This window comes from Phyllopteryx taeniolatus, chromosome 3, assembly GCF_024500385.1.
Source record: "Phyllopteryx taeniolatus isolate TA_2022b chromosome 3, UOR_Ptae_1.2, whole genome shotgun sequence".
Classification (NCBI taxonomy): Eukaryota; Metazoa; Chordata; class Actinopteri; order Syngnathiformes; family Syngnathidae; genus Phyllopteryx; species Phyllopteryx taeniolatus.
Window position 1 is genome coordinate 26,133,950 of NC_084504.1, and position 22,254 is coordinate 26,156,203.

Sequence of the window (22,254 nt, forward strand, 5' to 3'; positions counted from 1 at the left end):
TTACGCTCCAACGTGGCGTGTACGTCTACCTGCAAAGAATTAAGAAAGATATAGAATATGAATTGTAGTTTTTGTGGTGAGGTGAGAGGAAACATTGATCCATTTATTCTATTATTGACATATTTATTTATTCTAACCCTGACCCTTTGATTTACGAGAATGATTCTTTCCATTACCAAGCTCACAACTTAATTTATTCATATGTCAAATTAATTTTAATGAATTAAAATGCCATTAATCCCTTCCAGCCCCCCTTTTTGTTACATTTGTAAAAAAATAAATAAATCTAGCACTGCATCGTATAAATATAAAACTTTCCTTATCCACATGCGAGGGGATTACAGTACCTTAATTGCGCTCATTATTTCACTTCACTCGAGCTGAGCAAAATAAATCGACCAAGTGCCATGTCGTAACTCGGAAAACTAATCTCGTAAATTAAGGTGCTTCCAAATCTTGGTACCACACGAATTTGTGGCCACAGAATACTGTAGGTATAAAGTGTGCACAAAATACTAATCTGTGGGTTCAATATGGTTCCCATGAACAATTTAAACGTAAAGCTGGGGCTCCATAGTTATCTAGAAAACAACAACAATAAAGGATGTCTCTCTCTTTTTTTTTTAAACAATTTTGAACACTTTTTAATAAATTAGTTATCACAATTACGGTCATATTCTGTCCAAAATATTGCATTGGTCCAACTTAATTTATTGTGTCCAGTGTCTTTGTATAATACGTTTTTTCCCCCTCTCCAAGCTACTAAAATAGTTATTATAATAGTAATTACTTTTTGTACTTCAGTACATTTCAGTCTTACTTTTTTACTTTTATCTAAGTGCAGGAGTTGAATCAGTACTTCTACCAACACAGTTTGACCTAATGATGTTGAGCTCGTGACACTTACGAAGGCACTGTTTGACCCAGAATCCAACTCCCGCGAGAAAAAAGGAGCGAGATTTACGCGCTGGGGGAAGCTGGCGAGACAAAACAAAAGCTGCACACATTTCATCCACCTGGCGCTGGTCGCTTGTTATTCGAATATTGTTTGTTTGTCCCCCACCCCCCTTTCCCCTCTCCCGATTTTATATCTTCAATATATTGCTCAACAATGCCGAGCAGCACGTCTTTGCTGGAGGGCGACGACGGAGAATCGGAGGTCCCGCCGCCGCCGCTAGTGCACGCTTTCGCCGGTATGGGCCTCGACGAGCACATCGGCACCCAAACCCAGACTGCAGCTGAGCAATCGGATGAAAGCTTAGCCTTGTACCATCACCACCATCACCTCATGCCGGCGTCCCGCTTCAACCTCCTCGGTACGGTCCTCGACTTGAAGCCGCTGCAGCATCGACCACCTTCGGGAGACGAAGGGAACGTCACGCCCGAGGACGAAGACCCACAAGTTCCCACCACGTCGGGTAGCCCGTTGCTATCGCAGGCCCAGCAGTACATCCACTCTTCGGGGTCCGGCGGCTCCGCGATGCCGTCCGCTTTGGAGCAAGTGGAGACTGTGTTGCTGTACAACGGAGACGAGCGGGGGGACGACGCCGGCGTCTACTGCGGAGAGCCCGGCGGCGGCTCCTTCGAGGCCGAAGCATCGCTCCTGGCTCGCCGGAAAAGTGTCAACACGACCGAATGCGTGGCCGTGCCGAGTTCCGAGCACGTCGCGGAGATCGTGGGCCGACAGGGTGAGTCTTTCTCGAAAACGTTAGAAAGGCGGCTCAACGTGCTGAAACGGAACAGTTAACTTTAAGCAAAGCCAACATTGTCAATGCGTATTGGCCCCTTGTTTGTGCTAACTTTTAGCTCCTAACTTATTGTTACAACTAGCACGTTACAACAACGAGTTTTAATGCCTTTATTTGAATTAGTATTCCCCCCAACTTCATAGATAAGTTCCCAAACACTCGAATATAACTACAACATATTTCTCCAACTTGACACATTTTATTTTCTTATGTTTTTGACGTTAACGTTAGCTCGAGGGCGGCTAGCCTAGTTAGCATCAGTCCAAAGTGGGTCAGCCTAGCTCCGCCCGACTGGAAACAACCTCGACTAAAAAGCTTTTTAACATAAGTTTATTATTATTATTATTATTATTATTTTAATGAACAAACGGACACCCCCACTCGAGTCGTCCATTGTTCCCCTGCTCGTGTGTGTATTTTCTAATGTTTTTTTTTTTTTTTTTTTTAATCCATGTGATGTGCGCTTTCTTTTGTCTTCGAAGAAAGCAAATTGCTTTGCCACATCACCTCCAGCTGTAGTTATTCATTGTAGTTGTTCGTGGGTAAAACTATGATTTTCCCCACGTATTGTTAAACATACATCTTAGTTTTCTACGTCTGTCTTTTGGTGAGCTTTGTGGCGGATCTTGGACACGACTAAAGGGTTGTGTTGGTGCCCCGTGCTGTTGGGGGAGGGTGCACACTGTTAACACAACAACAGGAAATGGCTGCAGTCAACCACAGTTGGAAAGGAATATTTAATCTACATAAAATGGCATTAGTGGTCGAGCGCTTTAACTTACATTATGACTTATTATAGAAATAATCAGGGAATGACCGACTGTATTAGTCTAGTGGTTCTCAAACCTTTAACACCATAGTGACCTACTACAGTAGTGTAGTTGGCCAACATCAATTGGGTGCTATTAAATAAAGGTGAATAATATGGATTTAATGATTAAAGTTAAAAAAATACTTGGATGTTTGTAAACAGTAAATACTACTAATACCACTAAATACTACTTAATAATAATACTTAACTATATTTAGCAAAGCACATCTGCATCACAGTTCTGAGGACCGGGGTTCAAATCCGGCCCCGCCTGTGTGGCGTTTGGATGTTCTCCCTGTGCCTGTGTGGGTTTACTCCGGGCACTCCGGTTTCCTCCCACATCCCAAAAAACATGCGCGGTAGGTTGATTGAAGACTCTAAATTGCCCGTAGGTGTAGGTGTGAATGTGTGCGCGAATGGTTGTTTGTTTATATGTGCCCTGCGATTGGCTGGCGACCAGTTCGGGGTGTACCCCGCCTCTCGCCCGAAGATAGCTGGGATAGGCTCTAGCACGCCCGCGACCCTTGTGAGGATAAAGCGGTACAGACAATGGATGGATGGATGTATTTAGAAAATGTACTGTACGGAATAAAAAAAACCCAAAAAAAAACCCAATGTGTTTGAACATGTAATTCATTGATTTCACTTGCCACTAATTGAACCCTTTTGCCTTTCTTTCAACCAGGTTGTAAGATTAAAGCGCTTCGAGCGAAGACCAACACGTATATCAAGACGCCGGTGAGGGGCGAGCAGCCGGTTTTCGTAGTGACGGGACGCAAGGAGGATGTATGCATGGCCAAGCGGGAGATCCTGTCAGCCGCTGAGCACTTCTCCCTCATCCGGGCCTCCCGGAACAAAGCGGGGTCTCTGTCGGTCGCCTCCGGGCCAGGGATCCCCGCTCTGCCCGGACAGACCACCATTCAGGTAATGGGGATAGTGTGTACCTCTTGTATTAGATCTCAGTAAAGCAGTATTCCCAGACGTTAATTGAGCCAGGGCACATATTTTACGTTGAAAATAATCTCACAACACTAAACAAAAGTCACAAAAATTATATCCATTTCACAACAAACAACTTTCCCAATTGAAATCAATGGAAATGCCATAAATCTGTTCCTCCTCCACAAAATCACAAAACACTTTTGGTCAGGTTTTGGTAATAAAAAAAAGAACTTAAAACATAAATAACATAATAAAGTAGAATGTAAAGAAATAAACTGCTTTTGCTTAATTGCTAATTTTTTCCCCCCCTTTTAATGTTCACTGAACAATAATCTTCAGTTTCTGGCTCTCTTTGCCACGCTTTCTTCAATTTCAGCAGCTTCTCATCTTTCATGGACAGAAATCGGAAGCTTAGAAATTTAACGGCCTTGATTGACGTTATAGCCTTTATATATTGCTCTTGCTTCACTATAGTACATAGCGTAAAAGCAGTACGTTTGCACTGCTTCGCCAAGTCGACTACGCACACACCTGTTTTTCTATGATTTTAAGCTTCAATTCAATACACACCATCGTCATCTTCTTGTCAGCACTCACCTTCTTAGGAGCCGTGGTTACAAAAAAGAAATTTGGTGAAATAGCTGCAGAAAAAACGGAAAATGCGAGCACAAAGCAACCGTACCTATACTTTAACTGCGAATTAACCAAATCAACAGATTGTGGATTCTGGATATGGCGAAATTTGCTGCCATCATCTAGTTACTCGTGGGTTAAATCTTTGCTCACAGTACAGAGCAAAAAATTCAACCAAGTGATGGCTCCTAACTTGGAAAACTGCCAAGTTGGAGCAGTTGTTAGTCACTGTATACTGAAATAATGATCTTTATTAATTTACTCACACATTTACCGACTCCCGTGAGATCTGGGTCTGCTTTAGTCGAACAAAAAAGCCTTGATTTATAGTTTTGTCCAAGGGAATTGTAACTTCTGCCATCTAGTGGAAGAGCATTTAATTGCTCTGCCTGTCACTGTATGTCTCTGGCAGTGAATAGATGAACAAAGATACAAAATAGTAAATCATGGCAAAGTGGTTGGAAATCAATGTATTGACAATGTCAATACACTTGTTCTGGACATTGTTATATTGTTTAGGTATCCCAAATAAAATGTCAATTAAAAGCTGTATCTTAATGTTTTAGTTTTTTTTCCCCCCCTGCAGGTGCGGGTGCCATATCGTGTCGTAGGACTGGTTGTGGGTCCTAAAGGTGCGTTCTTGAGCTACTTTTTTATTTTTATTTTTTAACTTAATGCAAATGATATTTTACAAGGACACGTGGTAAAAGGGTGGCACGGTGGACGACTGGTTAGCACCTCTACCTCACAGTTCTGAGGACCGGGGTTCAATCCCCGGCCCCGCCTGTGTGGAGTTTGCATGTTCTCCTCGTGCCTGCGTGGGTCTTCTCCAGGCACTCCGGTTTCCTCCCACATCCCAAAAACATGCATGGTAGGTTGATTGGAAACTCTAAATTGCCCTTAGTTGTGAATGTGCGCGCGAATGGTTGTTTGTTTATATGTGCCCTGCGATTGGCTGGTGACCAGTTCAGGGTGAACCCCGCCTCTCACCCGAAGATAACTGGGATAGGCTCCAGCACGCCAGCGAACCTTGTTGGACCCTTGATAAAGTGGTACAGAAAATGGATGGATGGACGTGATAAAAGCTGTTCACTACTTTTCAAATAGTAACCTGTAGTAAGACTCGCCAATATACTGTATACCGGTTGTTTTAATGACACGTGACCACATCTCCAAACACAAATATCCCCCACACGTTTTGCATTTTATCTGGCTGTTTTGTAATGCCACCTTAGAAGGGGGGCGGTCAAGAGGTAAAGTGTGACGATAACCATACACCCAGGAATCAAACTTGCTGTGACATGGGAAAGGGCTGCTGTGTAGAACATGGCACACACACACACACACACCTCATTCACTGCCAGCCTTCCCAGTTAACATGGATGTTTGACTTCTAAAGCTGTCAATGGTACACACAGTACACAGCAAATCTTACTGATTATATGTCAGGTGTCTTTAATGGGTTAGTAGTTAGGTTGAGTTTTATTAAACTGTAAAGATCATTTTACACTTGCATAACAGTTAAGGATGAAAAATATTACATAAAACATCGACTGCATTGTTGATGGCGGCGACAGTTTGAAATGTGTCCTGTCGTGAATAGTGAAAAGCAGCGAATAATTGACGCCCCCAAAAGATGTTTGTAATTGTCTATAAATGCCACGAGATGGTGACAAAGCACTTAAAACAGAGACTGGTGTTTACTGTGGTCTGTAATAACACAAAGACCAAACCAAGCTTCTAGTCTATATGAGGAATTACACAAACTAAGAATCCCATTTTGACTCCAGTGGTTAGTTTTTGTTCGCACAGCGCCGTTGACCTCGTGCCCGGTTGACATTAGCGCTCTGGTGTCAGGAGGCCTGCGGTGGTTTGTCAATTTCTCTCGACCATGCGCCATCTAAACACAGTCGAGCGAAATGCAGCAGAACCCGCAACAGACTCATCCAAGAGGCCGGTGGGAGGTTTTATCAGTCGATACTGAGCGTTTCCCAGCACTTATTGATTGTCAGGGGGTCATGACCCCATAAATACAGTCTAGCATTTTCGGTTGCTTCTTGAAAATAGCCTGGAGCTATGGATTGTATAGTTTATGAAGTGTGAAAAAGGCCAACCTGGAGATTGTGTGCCCTTAAGTAAGCTACAATCTTTGCGAAACATACTGGGCTATTTTGTCAACCTTACACAATCGGGTCGAGCTGCAGTAAAAATAGTGGTGAGTTGAATGTGTTCTATGGATTTTTTATTTTTAAGGCTCAGTCTTCTCTTCAAGGCTGGATTTACACTGCAGGTCCAAGTACCCAATGATGATTGAATCCGATTTATTTATTTTTGTTACCATTTTCATATACATTTCAAGTGACATATATCCGACATGGCTGTTTACATTCACTGAAAACCTTTAGCAGATGCCTACTTTGCACATAAATACCTCCAAGTGTCCACACCGGGCAGTGACATAACGGATGTAAACAATAATACAGAAACAATACAAAAAATTAAACATTGCATAGTGTTTAGTTGGCTTGGGTAAAATTCAGTGGCGAGTATGGCTTTTGCTACCATGGTGACCTGGGCCAAAGCCCGACCTTTATGACAAGTGTGGCTTCTACTTTTGGAAGCAGGGCCCAGTGTGAGAGGCAAAAAAAAAAAAAAAAAAAAAAAAAGGCGAGTGCTCGTAAAGACAGTCAAATCATTTTCACTCATGGAGGCAACGTTTCATACACAACAATGTGTGTGGCGCTTGGACACATCACCAAACAAATAAACACCATATCCACTGCGTCAACAACTTCACGGAGCGGGTGCCGTTTATCAGAATCATCTTCATTTCGCAAAGTATGTCAAAAACACAAAAGGAATTTGTCTCCGGTAGTTGGAGCCGCTCTAGTACGACAACAGACAGTCAATTGACAGAGAATACTTTGGAGACATAGAGACATTGAAAAAACAGTCACTGAGCAATAAAAGGTTGGTAGTAATCTGGTAATGCCGGTACAATTTTATTTTTTTGGACAATTGTGCAAAAAGATGCTAATCTCTGCTTACTTTTGACATTTAAAGAAGTAAACTGGGTTTGTAGAGGGTAATGTATACAGTATAGTATTTGTGTGTTGGATGTGTGTTATAGGGGTGTGGCCTAGAGAGTGAGCCTAAGGGCGCTCACCGCAAGGCTGGGCGCAGCGATGACTGTGACCCACCCGGTGCAAGCTTGCCCATATTTGGAAGTGGCCGCTTAGCAGCCTCCCATGAAGTAGCCTGGAGGCTTTTCCTACTGGTTGAGACGTGAAGTAGACCATACGTCATTCCCTTACAACACACCGACTTTATTATTACGTCCTCCATTTTCTACATGCCGTTTACAGTACAAGTCAGGCCAAAATGTTTTCTGGTCTATGGGATGCGCAGCGCAGCCTTGCTATAGTGACGGCACTCGTGAAATTGACATTTTTCAATTTGAGGCGTGATGCCGCGACAGCAACCGGCCACCTTGCGCATACAGCACACAACGAATTGGTTCGTCCACGGTGCACTGAGGTCTTGCGCAGTGTGAAAAGTCAAGTCTTCCATACTGTATGTCGCCTTTGAATAAAAGGAGTCATGGTTTGTGTTCCAGGGGCAACCATCAAGCGCATCCAGCAGCAGACGCACACCTACATCGTCACGCCGAGTCGCGACAAGGAGCCGGTGTTCGAGGTGACGGGCATGCCGGAGAACGTGGACCGCGCCCGCGAAGAGATCGAGGCGCACATCGCCTTGCGAACGGGCACCTGCGGCAGCGGCGTGGAGGTGCCCGGTGCAGACAACAACGACTTCCAGTTCAACGGCACGGACGTCAGCTTCGATAACAACGGCGATGCCGGCTGGCTCCACGCGGGCGGCCTCCTCCCGCCGAACCCAGGCAGCGCCCAGCGGGTCAACGCGAGCGGCGGCGTTCGCATTTCTTCCACCTACCGCAACGACAGCTCCAGCTCCCTGGGCAGTGGCTCCAGTTCTACCGACTCGTTTTACGGAGGCGGCGGCGGCGCCAACCGCATGGCTGACTTCAGTCCTACGTGCTCATTCAACGCCAATTCCAACAACAACAACAACGGCAGTAACAATGACAACCCGGGGGCCATGAGCTTCTGGTTCGGAGACAGTCTGCCTCCGGCGGGCTCAGAGGAGCCGGTAACACCGGCGGGCGGGAGCTCCTTGTCGGGATTCGAACCCCTGAGCGTCTCCACGGGGCAAGTGTCTAATTCCGGCGCGCACATCTGGAGCCCCTTCGTGGACCACCAAAGTCTTCAGGCCTTCGACACACGTCCCACTCAGGTAGGTGCTGTTTGATGTTAAATAAATGCTTGGATGAATTTGGTGTGGTCAAAAATGCTTGGAATGGGCAAAAATTCCCAAAGGCACATTCCCAAAAAAACTATGAAACCCTGAGCCTTGTTCACAAAATGGCTGAGACAAGCACCCTAGAAATGGGACATTTTTACCATGTGTTCTTGTCATTAACTTTTCCAGACGAGTCAGCCCGGGACGCCCCGCCTCTCCCCCACCTTCCCCGGTGCTGACGCCCCGGAGCACCCTCAGGCGCTGCACGTGCGCCGTGCCCCCTTCAGCGGCGCTCACCGCCCGCCTTCCTACTGCTCGGCCTTTTCCTCCTCCTCCGGCGACAGCTCGTCCTCATCTCCGCCCGAGCACTCCCTCGCCTATGGGGCTGGGGCCTCGGTGGGACCGGGGCGCCGCCCGGGCCCTGAATTGTGCGTCCGTTGCCTGGACGGCCGAGCGGTGGCCGCCCTGGTCCCCTGCGGCCACACGCTTTTCTGTGCGGAGTGCGCCGCCCAAATCTGCCAGTGTCCCGATGCCGCCTGCCCCGTGTGCCTGTCGCCCATCACCCAGGCCCTCCGGCTGCGCAACATGTGACTGGCGGACGCCCGAACCCTCAAATGTAGCAACCAGGAAATGTTTCAAACGTTTTAGTCACCTTTTCTTTTCTTTTTGTTGGAATTTGCAGCAGTCTCATGGACGCCGCTCACTGGAGGGGGCGCGTGTGAGCATGTTTACAAACGACAGGAACCCCGGCCGTATCGTATTAACCAGTCATCTTATACATTCATGCGTTACATACTAAAGCAGCATGAAAACGTGGCTTGTTTTTGTTCTTTCTTAACACTCCACGGTGCGTCTACTCGTAACCTTAGCGGTGCTACTTACCCCCCCCCCCCCCAAGCCACTGCGCCAGGATCAAAGTTGTTTACGGTTAAAACTCGTGCCTGAAATTAAGTTCCGAAAAAATTTCAGTTCGCTTTAAAAAATTTTTTTAAAAAGTGCGTGGCCTTTTTCTTTTTTGGACTGATGTAATGTACACATCAGGGTTCCAAGTCTTTACCGTTTTTTTTGTTTTGTTTTTATGCTTCATCCTTTTTTTGATTATATTAAGTGCTAACATTCCTTTCACGAAAACTACTATAAATCTAGGAACAACTCTTTGAACGTTCTCCAGTATTCCCGTTTTTGTTTGGTTTAATAAACGTACGATTTTCATTTCCTCATCCTGCCGCTGGGCCTATGCAAGAGTTTGCCTGGTTTGGGGAAAACAGGGCAAGGGGAAGAAGAAAAAAAAAAAAAAAAAAAGAGCAATTTGATGGTACACACTTTTTCGTTGTGACTTGGGAAATCCATTCCTCACCCCCCGAAACAAAATCATCTCAGATTATTATTATTATTATTTTGTTAACTTACAGGACAGTTGGCAGGGCATTTTTCAGGAAGCGGCTGGAGTTTAGACACTACACAGCTAAAAATTCAGTTTTCCGGTTATGTTTTTTGGGGTTGCATCGAAACGAATCCACACAAAAAGCCTCCGGGCTCTTTCCTCTCTAATCTTTTATCCGTCCTTCTTTTAATGTTTTGTTTCGGTGAGGGTGAATGCAATACACATGGTCAACCCTCAGCTTATTGTATTATATTATTATTAAGGACTGAGATAGAAGTTATTTTTATTTTGTTACATTTCATATTCTATATAAGTATCTATATTCCGATGTTTACAATAAGATTTTAATTTTTCTATTTTTTATTTGCGCGGGCGATAAACACGAATGAAGAGTTTTGCAATGCTTTACCCGCTTCGTAGTTAGTTTTTCATCGGAACGCCGCCACTGGAAATACGGAATGTGCGTGCACAAGCATGTCTGCGTTTTAAAGAAAAAAAATTAATAAAATTAAACCGCTGAAGATATGAGCTGCCTGCTATTGCGTGTTTAAGTGTACATTTCTTTAGTAGCCATTTTTGTGTGCTCATTTTACTACTTTATGTATATGTAGGGGGCAAGTCTTATGGCATATATTAAAAAAAAAAAAATCGATTCAAAATGGGGTGGAGTCAGAAGTTGAAAAGAAAAGCAAGACTATATTTTATAAATGGGCCTTTTAAGTTATTGCGGCCTAAGCACTGATGTTATTATTATATATTTGCTGTAAAGAGAATTTTAAGAGTTTTATTTTTCTGATATTAAAGTTACTTAATAAAGATGGTTTCATTTAAAGCCACACCGAGAGAGCCTCGTTTGTATCACTGATGACTTGATTTATTCATGTAATAGTGACTTGAGTTTAAATGTGGGATCACTGACATCAGCATGCACTACAAAGGTTATATTTCTATTTACATACACAAGTGATTACAAAATAATACAACCGACTAACCACAACAGGAACATCGTGTGTTATGTTGGTGAAAAGGTAGAAAAACAAAAATCGCATCTTTAGTGTTCCAATACAAATACACAGCTAAAAAAGTCAAAGTGCTAAACACATAAAATTCATTTCATAAAACGGTTAAAAAAAAAAGAAAAGCATCAAAATGGCTGGGAAATGTAGATTTACAGCTACTATTTTGTCACAGCATTAGGTACACAATCTTAACGAGATGTTAAACTCTGCCTTTACAAATAAAACCACCTTCTGTAATTCTCATTACACTTGTTTTTCATTGATTCCTCAAAATTCTAACTCAACTTTCATCACATTACCTTTTTTTCTAAAATGACACTCGCTTTTCTTTCTTCTCGTTGTTTTACCATTTGTTGACTTCTTGTAATATTACTCCCTTCTCGTAACTAACCCTTACACTCGTAATATTACTCCCTTTTTCACATAAATTCAAAATCAATAAATTACACCTTTTATCATAAAATTCTTTCATCCCATTTGACCTCATACCTTTTTTTCCCTCATAAGATTAACATTCTCATACTACAAATGTCTGCGGTGCAGCACTGCACTTTTTGCTCCCAAATCAATTTACTTTCGTAATATTGTGTTTTTATTACCACTTTTATCTTCAAATTCTAATTTAATTCTCGCAACATGATAACTCAACAAATTAGTCTTTTCTCAATAGGATACAACTTTCATATACAGTAATTGTAAAATCCCAACTTCATTCTCATTATAGTACTCTTGTAAAATGATTGTATTTTTGGAATATTACCCCTTTACATCTTGGGGACACACACACAACCATTAAAAAAAAAAAAGACTTTTTGGAAAACACTTTCCAACTGTAACCTTTTTTTGTCAACTTATTGCGCATTTCAGCCTGATCAAAATCTTTTTTTCTCCTAATAGTCTTACTTTTTCCTTATAAAGATACGACTATTCTTACAATTTTACAACTTTTCTCCCCTAAATCCCCGTTATAATCCTCTGATAATATTGCTGCTTTATTTCCCGAGGGGAAAAAAAAATCCACCTAAAATAATTACAAGTTCAATCTCGGATACCTTTTTTTTCTATTCAGTGTTGAGCCTTTCACTCTGATACAATTCAACTGATCTAAGTTTGTCTCTTTTCCACGTAACATTCAAACTTCTCATAATAGTGCCACTTTGTCCTCATAACATAACTTGTAGTTGAAAATATCCAACTATTCTTCCAATTTTATGACTTTCACCCACAATTATTTCCCCCCCTTGTTAACTTCTAATTTATTGTGCAACAAACCAACCTTAAGAAAAAAAACCCCATCTTTATTCAAAAATAATTGACTTTATTCTCGTTATACTTTTTTTTTTGTCCTTTACAATGTGGCCTTAATACTCCTTACCATACATCTGAAAATATATAACTAACTGATGTTAGATTTTTCACGACCATAAGGTGCAATTAAAAGTCTGAAATTTTCTCCAAAATGGACGGGGCGCCTTATTTGTGCACCGAGTTCCAAAATCTGTTAATGTTGTTGTGTGACTTTAATGAGCGCTCCGCTTGACTGACTGGGAGCATTTCCTGTCGACACGCTGCTTACATAGAGGAAGGCAGACGTGACTGAGGACAGCATGCGGACGTAAAGGGTGCGTGTGACGGGGGACAATAAAGACACGCCCTCAGTAAGTATATAGTTCCGGTATGTGCATCGGTTTGGCTAAGGACCCCCGAAAATGGCACCTACGAAGAGACACGCTTACGAAGCACAGTTTAAACTGCAAGCTATCAGTTACGCGGAGGAACATGGGAATCGAGCAGCCGCGAGGGAATTCAAGATCAACGAATGCGTGGTTCGCAAGTGGAGGAAGCAGGAAAACGAGCATCGCCAAGTCAAGAAGACGAAGCTGAGTTTCCGCGGAAGCAAGACGAGGTGGCAATGGATTAAGTAGCAAAGAACAGCCGGGAGAAGCGTCTCTACAGTCACCATTGGACTGAGTGCAATAACTCGGAGCTTGCCATCATTCCGGGAGGCTTGACGAACCGCTGGACATCCGTGTAAACGGGGCGTTCAAAGTGAAGTTGCGAGCGGCGTGGGAGAGGGCGAACACAGCTTTACTAAGACTGGGAGGCAGCGGCGGGCGAGTTACGCCACCATTTGTGAATGGATTGTGGATGCTTGGGCTAACGTGTATGCTTGCATCAAGCCGGCATCATTTCTGAGGAGCCGCACGGCAACGAGACCGACTCCGACAATGGCGAGAGGGAACCTGGCGTGTTTGATGGAGAACTTGCCCAGCTGTTCATTTGGGATACAGAAGATGAGGACTTTGATGGATTTGTAGATGAGGATTGATCAAAAAATAACCTGAGTACATTGTTAAATACTTCAATAAAGTACAACCGAACTCAGTTTTGCTCCCGTTGCCTTTTTAAAAACATTGTTTTAGCGTGTATGCATGCTACCGTATGTTTTAAGCTAGCGTATGTTTGACCATGCCTGCGCCCAATAATACGGTGCGCCTTATGTATGTGTTAAATACAGAAATAGACCCCGTAACTGAGACTGCGCCTTTTAATACGGTACATGTGTACCTAATGAAGTGGCTGGTAAAACAGCAATTATAAAACCAACTAAATCCCAGAGTAAGGGTTTAAAAAAAAAAATTATTAAAAGCCACAAATGTTCCTCTTGTGGCAAACGCAGCACTCTGGTTAAGTCCAGCAATCTGATGGAGCCACATTTTGTCCTTTCAGATGATATGCATTATTTTGAGTTCACACTACAGCACCGTCAAAAGTCAAAACCCACCTGAAGAGAACGAGAACACCGAAAAGCAAAAAGAGTCCCATCTCTTGTGGCGAGTTCAGTCGAGCGGCTGAGGGTCTGCGATGGGCATGGTGTGCAGCACCTCGTCCAGCAGCTGCAGGGCGCGGTGCAGGTGGATCTCGATCCAGCACGGCGTCTCCTTGATGCTCTGCCGAGGGTAGTCGGGCCCCCAGCCCTTCACGAAGCTCATGCGGAGGATGCACAGGCGTCGGAGGTCGTCCACGCCGATGCCGGCCGCTGCTGACAGACCTGCAGACAAAAACACACACGCCACAGTTGAGGCACTGAGAACTACAGTGGGCTGACTCAATTTCTGTCATTTTTAATTTAAGTGCAGCAATGTACAGAGGAGTATCTCTTAGATGACTACTGGTCTAAATCAAAGTTTAGTTCCAATTTATTTTTTCCCATATGAGGCCAATCCATTATTGCACTCTTCCCGATTCATCAGTACAACATTGGGCCAACTCCCGTTTCCAAGAAGGCCAGACCCATTCATCCAGTGAGGTTCAGCAACTGATAAAAGACTGAAAGTCAGTAGTACTTGCATGTTAGTAAAGTAAATGTTATTTTTTTTATCTTCCAACTAATAGAAAAAAGAATCTGGGGAGGGAAAAAACAGGAAAACCACATTTAAAACAAAGATCCAGAAGAACAAGACATCCTGATTACAAGTATCCAGAAGAACTAATCAGTGCCACATAAATCACCAACATAGAAATCCCCCAAACTTGATTTCAGCCATAAAACTGTAAATGACACTGCCGCAAAATGACAAAAATGAAGTTAGCCCACTGTAGCGCTCAGTGGTTCAATTATCTGGCGGCAACCCCAGGGACAAAAGGTTTTTGTCATTGTTTTCACTTCAATTCAATCACTTATTGTTTTCAGAGGGACTTTTTTTTTTGGGGGGGGGGGGGGGGGGGGGTTGCTTTGCCATTGTGGGCTAATTAAATGAAGACAGATGACAAGGGAATATTCTAAAATGTCTCTTCGGGGTTCAAACTTACTGATGGCGGGTGCGATGCCTCCCACCGAGCCCGGTCCGGGGATGTTTCCGGCCACGGCGGCCGCCTGCGCAGCAGCTGCCGCCTGAGCGGTGGCCGCCTGCTGCTGCATCTGCCTGTGACACTGACGCAGGTCGAACACCTGACTCACAACAAATACACATCATTAGACACGAGTGTTTGGACACACTTGTCGACTTTGTTACACCACAATGACGTTTAGAGCGTGACTATTTGCTAATGACGTGCTTTGGACTTAAGGAGGCGGCAAAGACGCTTGCAGCAAAACAGATGAGTGCGCTGAATGAAATTAGTCTGCCACCTTAATTGATTTAAATTGTCTTTTATTTTAGAATGCGCATTTTTGGGGTGAGGGAAAACCAGTCAAAGAAAAAAACAAAACAAAAACTGGCTCCAGCAGTCTGCGATTATTTGCCAATTCCCACAGTGCAGAACCCACTGCTGTGGCGGGGCCAGAACAAGGACAGGTGAGCAACTGCTCACCTTGATGTAAGCGCTCGGGTAGATTTTGTGTACGGCGTCCCCGGGCGCTCGACCGGCCTCGCGGTCCAGGTAGTAGCTCTGCACGAAGACGGCGTGGTCGCTGAGGCAGCGCACCCACACGTCGCCTTCACCTTTGCACTCCAGCTGCACGCCTTTGCCGATGTGAAGCCTGATGGATGAGTCAAATATTGCATTTGATGGTCTTTAACTTCTAATTTTTTTTGTATTGTACTATATTATTAATGTTACTTAAAACATGGGCTGCACAGTTGAAATAAAGCTTGCGTGACGGTCACTACCTGGCTCTCTCGATGGCCTCCGTGCGATGGACGTTGCTGAGCTGGCCCAGACAGAACCGGTCGCCGCCCGACGGGTCCACGTAGCCGTCCACGGTCACGACGGGGCACGACGACGGCACCTTGAAGGTCTCGCCCACCTGCAGGTCCATCTCGAAGTAGGCGATGGAGCACCAGTAGTCCGGAGCTGCAACGCAGTTAAACCCTTAAACTGAGTCACTTCATTGGGTACACCTCGTCTAATGAGATCCAATGCAAGCGCTGTATAAAAAAAAAACTACAACGCTAGAACACAACACCATACTGAGAGGTATTATACGCCAGGTCCTCTATCTGTTTAAGAGAAATAAACGCTCTCCTCGCTTTTCCCTACAGGAAAAAGGAACCAGGTAGCAACTATAATCACATCAGTTCAAAAACGTTGTTGCACACACACACTCACACCTTAAACCGTGGAGCCCACTTGAACTCTGTTGCTAACCAAAACAGCAGCACTGAATGAGTAATGTAACACACACTACTTTTCATTGTGTGTACTCACCAGGATGGTTAGATATGGGCGGCTGAAAGGCAAACTCATCGTGGACTGACCCTGAGGACAAGAGCGAGGCATTCAAGGACCACCAACAGCTTTGGAATTACGTACTGCGCACGGTTTCCTTTGGGTCTCTGACTCACAGTAGTGCGCCGGCTGCGGCATGGGGGGATGGTGCTGCAGGTGACCGTTGCTGTGGTGCGGCGTGTTGGGGGTGAAGCTGCTGTTCCTTGACCAGACAGTGTTGCCACCTGATGTGCGGGGGAAATGAACTTGTAAAGAACTACATATATATATATATATATATATATATATATATATCCCCCCCCCCCCAAAGACACAATAGGCATCATATATGTGGTTGTTCTCACTGTTGGTTTGGATTTTTTTTCTTCCATAATAAAAACCTTCATTTAAAAACTGCATTTTGTGTGTTTACTTGTGCTGTCTTTGACTAATATTGAAATTTGTTTGATGATGGGAAACATTTACGTCTGACAAACATGCAAAAAAAGAAATCAGGAAGGGGGTAAACAAACACTTGTTCACACCACTGCATTTTAACTCGTGAAATAATTATTTTAAATTACAGCAGGCCCTTGCAATTTGCGGCTGCGGCTAGGGAAAATCCGCAAATAACTGACGCTGGAAACCCCCGAGAATAAGCAAGGGTTTACGTGACTAATGGGGATAGGTTCCCCCAAAAATCCACGAGCAGGTGACCCTCGAATATGTGGTGATCCGCCGTGTCTATGAATACAACAATTAAATAAAGAAAGAAAGAAACCTTTCGCCTTTGTGAAACCACATCCAATTTTAGTCATTAAAAAAATGCTAATGTAATCGGTGAAGAAAACAAGTAAAATGATAATAAATGATGAACAACAGCTAATTTGACTGACAAAAAATGATTGGAAATATCCGAACAGGTGAAATAGGTACTTAAAATTCTAAGTCAAATTACTATCAATTATAATAATTTGTATTTATCCACTGTCATGGATCATTACATTTTGAATAATAATAATATAAAAATCATTTTAATGGATGAAATAATGATTTCAAACTATAAAGGATTGTTTTTAAACAAATTATGCATATTATAAATAGTAAAATCTTATCCTATTTTATTACTAAAAAATTACCCAAAATATAAATTATAGAATATAATTCAAAATTATAAGAAAGAGTGAGTACAGAGGATTTAAAGGAGGTTGCAGCAGGTTAATAAAATTTATCCAAACTAACAGTGAAATTGACACATTATTAGTGGTTATTAAATACAGACAATAAAAGCATTACCGACAATCTTGAGGTGCCTATACAAAAATCTGCATTGTTTTGATGCCAAGTTGTAAACAATACACAAGTAGATGGGATGGATCCAGAGAAAATAATACAATAAAAATAAGGGAATCTTACTAGCCGATCCTGTAGCGACAGTGGGGAACGACGATGTGGAGGCGGAGGTGGACGCCTCGGCGGGCGGAAGCATGTTGGTGGGGGCGAATAAGTCGGAGGGTCCAGGGCGGCCCCCCGACGGAGGGTGCTGGACGGTCTGCATGGAGCGGCCCTCGTCCATGGCGGGCAGGCTCTGGGGGCCGTCGAAATCGTGCTCGTCTTTGACCATCAGCGCCGAGCCGGGCCTGGAGCCCGTGAGATTCAGTCCGGATATGTCTGGCGGGAACATAAAGCAAGTAAATATGAGCAAATATAAGCATTTAGTTGTAATATTAAAAAATACGAACACAGTCTCACCGATTCCGGGTGAGACCACCCGCTCGTAGTGATAGGGATTGACGCACACGCTGTCGGCCTTGAGGTCGAAGGCGTATTGGCAGTATTTGACGTGCTTCAGCTCGTTCTTGTGCAGGTCGGGCCAGCGCCACAGCTTGGCATAGACCACGTGTGGGAAACCCTTGCGTCCGGCCACCTGGAAGGAGCGACAAATAACACACGGAATCACAAGATAACATTTCAATTTGAGGTGTTCCAAATTGAGGAGGGATGCTATTTTTCTCCCTAAGTTTAGTATACAAATCACCTTTGTTCAGATGAGAAATTACTGAGATTTTCTAGACTTATGGGCAGAGCGAAGAATGGGAAGTCAATTCACTAACACTTTTTTTTTTTCCAAACAAGAGAGTGAGAATGTGCACATTGAACTAGAAATTGACTTACCTTTAAAATGCATTTCAAAACTATATTTTATTTTTTACTGATTTTAAATTCAAAAAGAATATTTATAGTGATAAATGATTTCATTTCATTAAATGTTTGTGAAATTGCATCCAATTTGATTGAAAAATGTTAGCAAAAAAGCAATCGTTTTAAATGGTGAACAGATTTTGAAATTATTAGTAAATTATAAGTATAGGCAATACTAAAAATAAATGTTAACACATTTTCTGTAAAATATTATCTAATTTAATTGCTCCAAACATTTTAAACAAACAATTACCAGAACAAATATGGGGGGGGCATTAAGTAATACAAATTAGAAATACAATCCCATTACATTAAGAAATTATTTTATTTGGAATTATGATAAGACTAATAAAAAATATTGCCATTGCAAATTAATCTATGTAAAAAATATTCCCATTGCAAATTAATCTATTTATCTATTACATTTCAGATATTTCCATAAAATTAGAACCACTGAGAAAAACAAATTATACATTTTTAATTGGTGACAAAATTTGTAAAATCTTTGAGTGTAAAGTGTAAATTAAAAATACATAATGTAAAAATAGGCAACCCTTTGAAAAGATCAATTTGATCCAATTGAGTTTAAAATCTTATCCAATTTGTTTGAAATATGCCGTGTGTCCACAGTAAATTGTTGCGCTTGACCCAGAGGAAGCGACTTGACTGTAGCGCTTGACTGATCCCACCTGCAGTCGTCCGTCCAGCGTCCTGGGGATAGTGACGCACTTGCTGGGATGGGCGCCGTTGGTGGTGATGGCGGTGATGAGCGAGTCAAGCTCGTCCTTCTTCTCCTTGAGCTTCTTCACCAGGCTCTCGATGGCCCGCTTGGCGAAGCTCTCGCTCTCGCCGCCCTGCCGGTGGCACATCAGGCTGTGCACGATGCTCAGGCAGGCGTCGTTGCTGGTGGGCGTGTTGGCGATGGACATCTCGGTTTGGGAGGGTGAGACACACTGCGACGGGTGGGCAACTGGAGAAACACACCATGAGGACGCTGACGGGAGAGAGGAGACACCAGATTCAATGAGTCACCTCGACTGGTTACCAGCCAATCGCAGCGCACAGACCAACAACCGTTCACATTCATATTCACACCTATGTACAAATTTTAAAGTCGTCAATTAATCTATCATGTAGAATGCGGGAAGAAGCCGTAGTAACTTCAGAAACCGCATAGAAGTACAAGGAGAACATGTAAACTCCAGGGCTGAGATTCAAACCCAGAACATCTGGAATGTGAGGCAAACCCACTAGGTCCCACTTATGAACATTTCAATCTAAATATCTAAATTGCAGGAAAATAAATCAGTTTGAATTTAGTTCGATTGTGGATAATTTACGGCCGTCTAAATTGTTACAACACCTGTTAGTCATGTAATACTAATTTAATACTAATTTATTCAAAACCTATGAATGTCGTGTTTAAAAAAAAAAAGAAAAAAACATTTTCAGCTGAATGTACAATACAAATTCATACGCTGGAAGCTGCAGTCATCACTTGAGGGACGTGACCGCTCCTTCACTTCAAAATAAAAGCTTCTCACTAGCCAAAAAGCGGACCTGTTAGCAGAGGCCGTCAACTTCCACTTAAAAGTTTTTGGTTTTTTTCGTTCTGTACTCAATAGATGTAAAACATTTTAAAATAAATGTATACATAAGTTTGAATATATTTCGGTGAGTTTTAAAATTTTAAATTTTACTGCTGCAGTTGCTGACCGGAAGCAAATATGCTCATTAGCAATTGTTGACTGACTCGTCTAAAAAAAAAAAAAAAAAAAAACATTAGCTTAGCTATGCTGCATTAGGCGCGTTATATTTCCATTTTTTTCTAACAACGCAAACAGCTATTGGTGTATTTGAAAATCTCTAATCGTAATGTTCTTTATCGTACCATTTAATCTGTATTTGTGACGCCAGTACTTACTTTCCGCTCCCTTGCGCTAGCTGCTGTGGCAACTCCTTTTTGTGTGTGTGTGTGTGTGTGTGTGTGTGTAGGTCCCCGAAATTGCGTCCTTCTTCTGCTGATTCGGTATTTACAATTCACACGGCTAAGCAAGTGTTGTCCATAAAAAAAGCACTGTCGCGTCCTTCAAGACGGGAAGGTATGAGGGGAGAAGGAAAAAAAAAAAAAAAAAGAAAAATCACAGCTCTCTTCTGGTAAGTTCCCATCCAGTGCATCCGCTTCTTCTTCGTGTTTGTTATGTGACGGGTTTTGGTAGGTGGCGCATTAGTGCCACCCCAAGCAAAGGAGGGTGAACTACAGCTTGAATTCTCAGGGCAGTGAATCCATCGCAACTGAACTGTTCTTGTTGCCTCATATAGATATATAGATATTTTTTCTGCCCCTATTTTAGGCAAAAAGGGAAAAAAAATCGTCAAAGTTGTCCCCACACCCACCAAAAAATATTTCAGAAGCATTCTTAATTTAAAACCTAAACACATGCCAATCACACTAAATAGTTGTTCCTGTAAATGGAAACAAATGGCAAAAAAATAAAATAAAAATCAACAATTATTAATGTAACTTTTATGTCTGCACCTTGTGCCGTATAATTCCCCGTATTCACCAACAGGGTGCAGTAAGTAGCTATAATTTGTGCCTATAAGGTCATATAAATAAGAAAATATAAAAACTACAACAGTAAAAGAAGCAAAATTGTGAATTCAATTAATGGCAAAGAAATCCCATTATTTTCAGTAATTTGCTGCAAATCATATACCTCATTTTGTGTGTTTCCCTTCCAGATCATGTGAATGTCACATGCAGGAGGAAAAAAAAGGATGATTAAGCTTTAAATCTGAAGATTTTCACCTGGCACACATTAACAAGTCAGTTCCTCGTTGTTGCTGAGCTGTTTATGCTCATATCAGCAGCAGTGAGGTTTTGTCATGTGGAGCGGCTGGCGGCGCGCCTGCAAGTACAAACTGCATTCAGTGTTAGTAGCACACACGCACAAACAAATAAAAATGAAAAAAACACAAACAGGATGTTTTCACCGTGTCCATGCTGCTGATGCATGCAGGGTTGATTTAGACAGCTTTATGTGCGTGTGTAAATGATGTCTTTTTGCGCAACGTGACTCCAGACAGAGTCACAAAGGCAAATACAAATGGACAAGCCCGAGAGGAGTGTCAGTGATGTGATGTGACTGTCTCGCTCCGTCAGGCCTGGAAACGCTGGAGAGTGACAGCGCATGCAGGTCACTCACTGCTAATCTTCTCCACTCCGCACATCAGGCTCCTCCTCCTCGTGCTTCTGGTTTGACTCACTAAATTTAAAACTGCTTGGCAAAGAGCAATCTCCATCTGCTATGTTTGCAAAAACATGTACGGTAGCTTCATTGATTCTTTAATATTTATTGGATTCCTTGTCGACTAAATTGTCTTCATTGTTGACAAAAGCATCAATTGAGTTCACTCTAAATTTTATTTGGAACATGCAAGAGAGGTTTATTGCAGACTAAATTGTCTGATGTTTAAAAAAAACATGTGTTAGGTTGTTTGAAGACAACTTTGTGTTAATTGTTGACAAAAACATGTTTGTTGACAACAAAGTTGTCTTTCAGGCTTACAAAAACATGCAGGCTGGGTTCACTGACAAAATCATTGTGTTTGTTGTTTACACAAACATGTAAGAGAGGTTCTTTGACGACTAAATTGTCTTTGATGTTTAGAAAAACATGCAGTATGTCAGGTTCTTTGAAGACAACATTGTCTTCAGTAGTAAAAACATGTTTGTTGACGAGCAAGTTCAAGAACAGGCATAATAGGTTCACTGACAACTGACTTGTCTTGGTTCACAAAAACAGAAGATTATTATTATTTGCTGTTAATGAAAAAAGTATATTCTATACATTGAAGACAAAATCGTCTGATGTTCTTAAAACCATATATGTTAGGTTCCCTGTCTTTGATGTTTACTCAAACGTACGTTAGGTTCTTTGAAGACATCATTGTGTTCTTCATTGTTGACAAAACCATCTTCACTGACTACTAAATTATCGTTGATGTTTACAAAAACATACGTTACATTAATTGAAGAAT

General features: G+C 42.5%; 2 protein-coding genes across 2 annotated transcripts; one reads left to right on the forward strand and one right to left on the reverse strand.

Annotated features, from left to right (window-relative positions):
- Window positions 1-940: 940 nt before the first annotated feature.
- Window positions 941-10,674, forward strand: LOC133475288 (RNA-binding protein MEX3B-like). The gene is made up of 5 exons (XM_061767914.1): window positions 941-1,688; window positions 3,245-3,483; window positions 4,721-4,766; window positions 7,751-8,448; window positions 8,644-10,674. Exons 1-5 carry the CDS (start codon window positions 1,112-1,114, stop codon window positions 9,043-9,045), a joined length of 1,962 nt encoding a protein of 653 aa, XP_061623898.1. The 5' UTR covers window positions 941-1,111; the 3' UTR covers window positions 9,046-10,674.
- A 13-nt stretch (window positions 10,675-10,687) lies between these two features.
- LOC133475289 (mothers against decapentaplegic homolog 4-like) lies at window positions 10,688-20,396 on the reverse strand. Its single transcript, XM_061767916.1, has 10 exons — window positions 20,135-20,396; window positions 18,900-19,204; window positions 17,761-17,935; window positions 17,425-17,679; window positions 16,146-16,253; window positions 16,009-16,059; window positions 15,471-15,654; window positions 15,172-15,340; window positions 14,671-14,809; window positions 10,688-13,909 (listed from the first exon to the last, which is right to left on the reverse strand). The coding sequence occupies exons 2-10, from the start codon at window positions 19,137-19,139 to the stop codon at window positions 13,698-13,700; spliced, it is 1,533 nt and encodes a 510-aa protein (XP_061623900.1). The 5' UTR covers window positions 19,140-19,204; window positions 20,135-20,396; the 3' UTR covers window positions 10,688-13,697.
- Window positions 20,397-22,254: the final 1,858 nt, after the last annotated feature.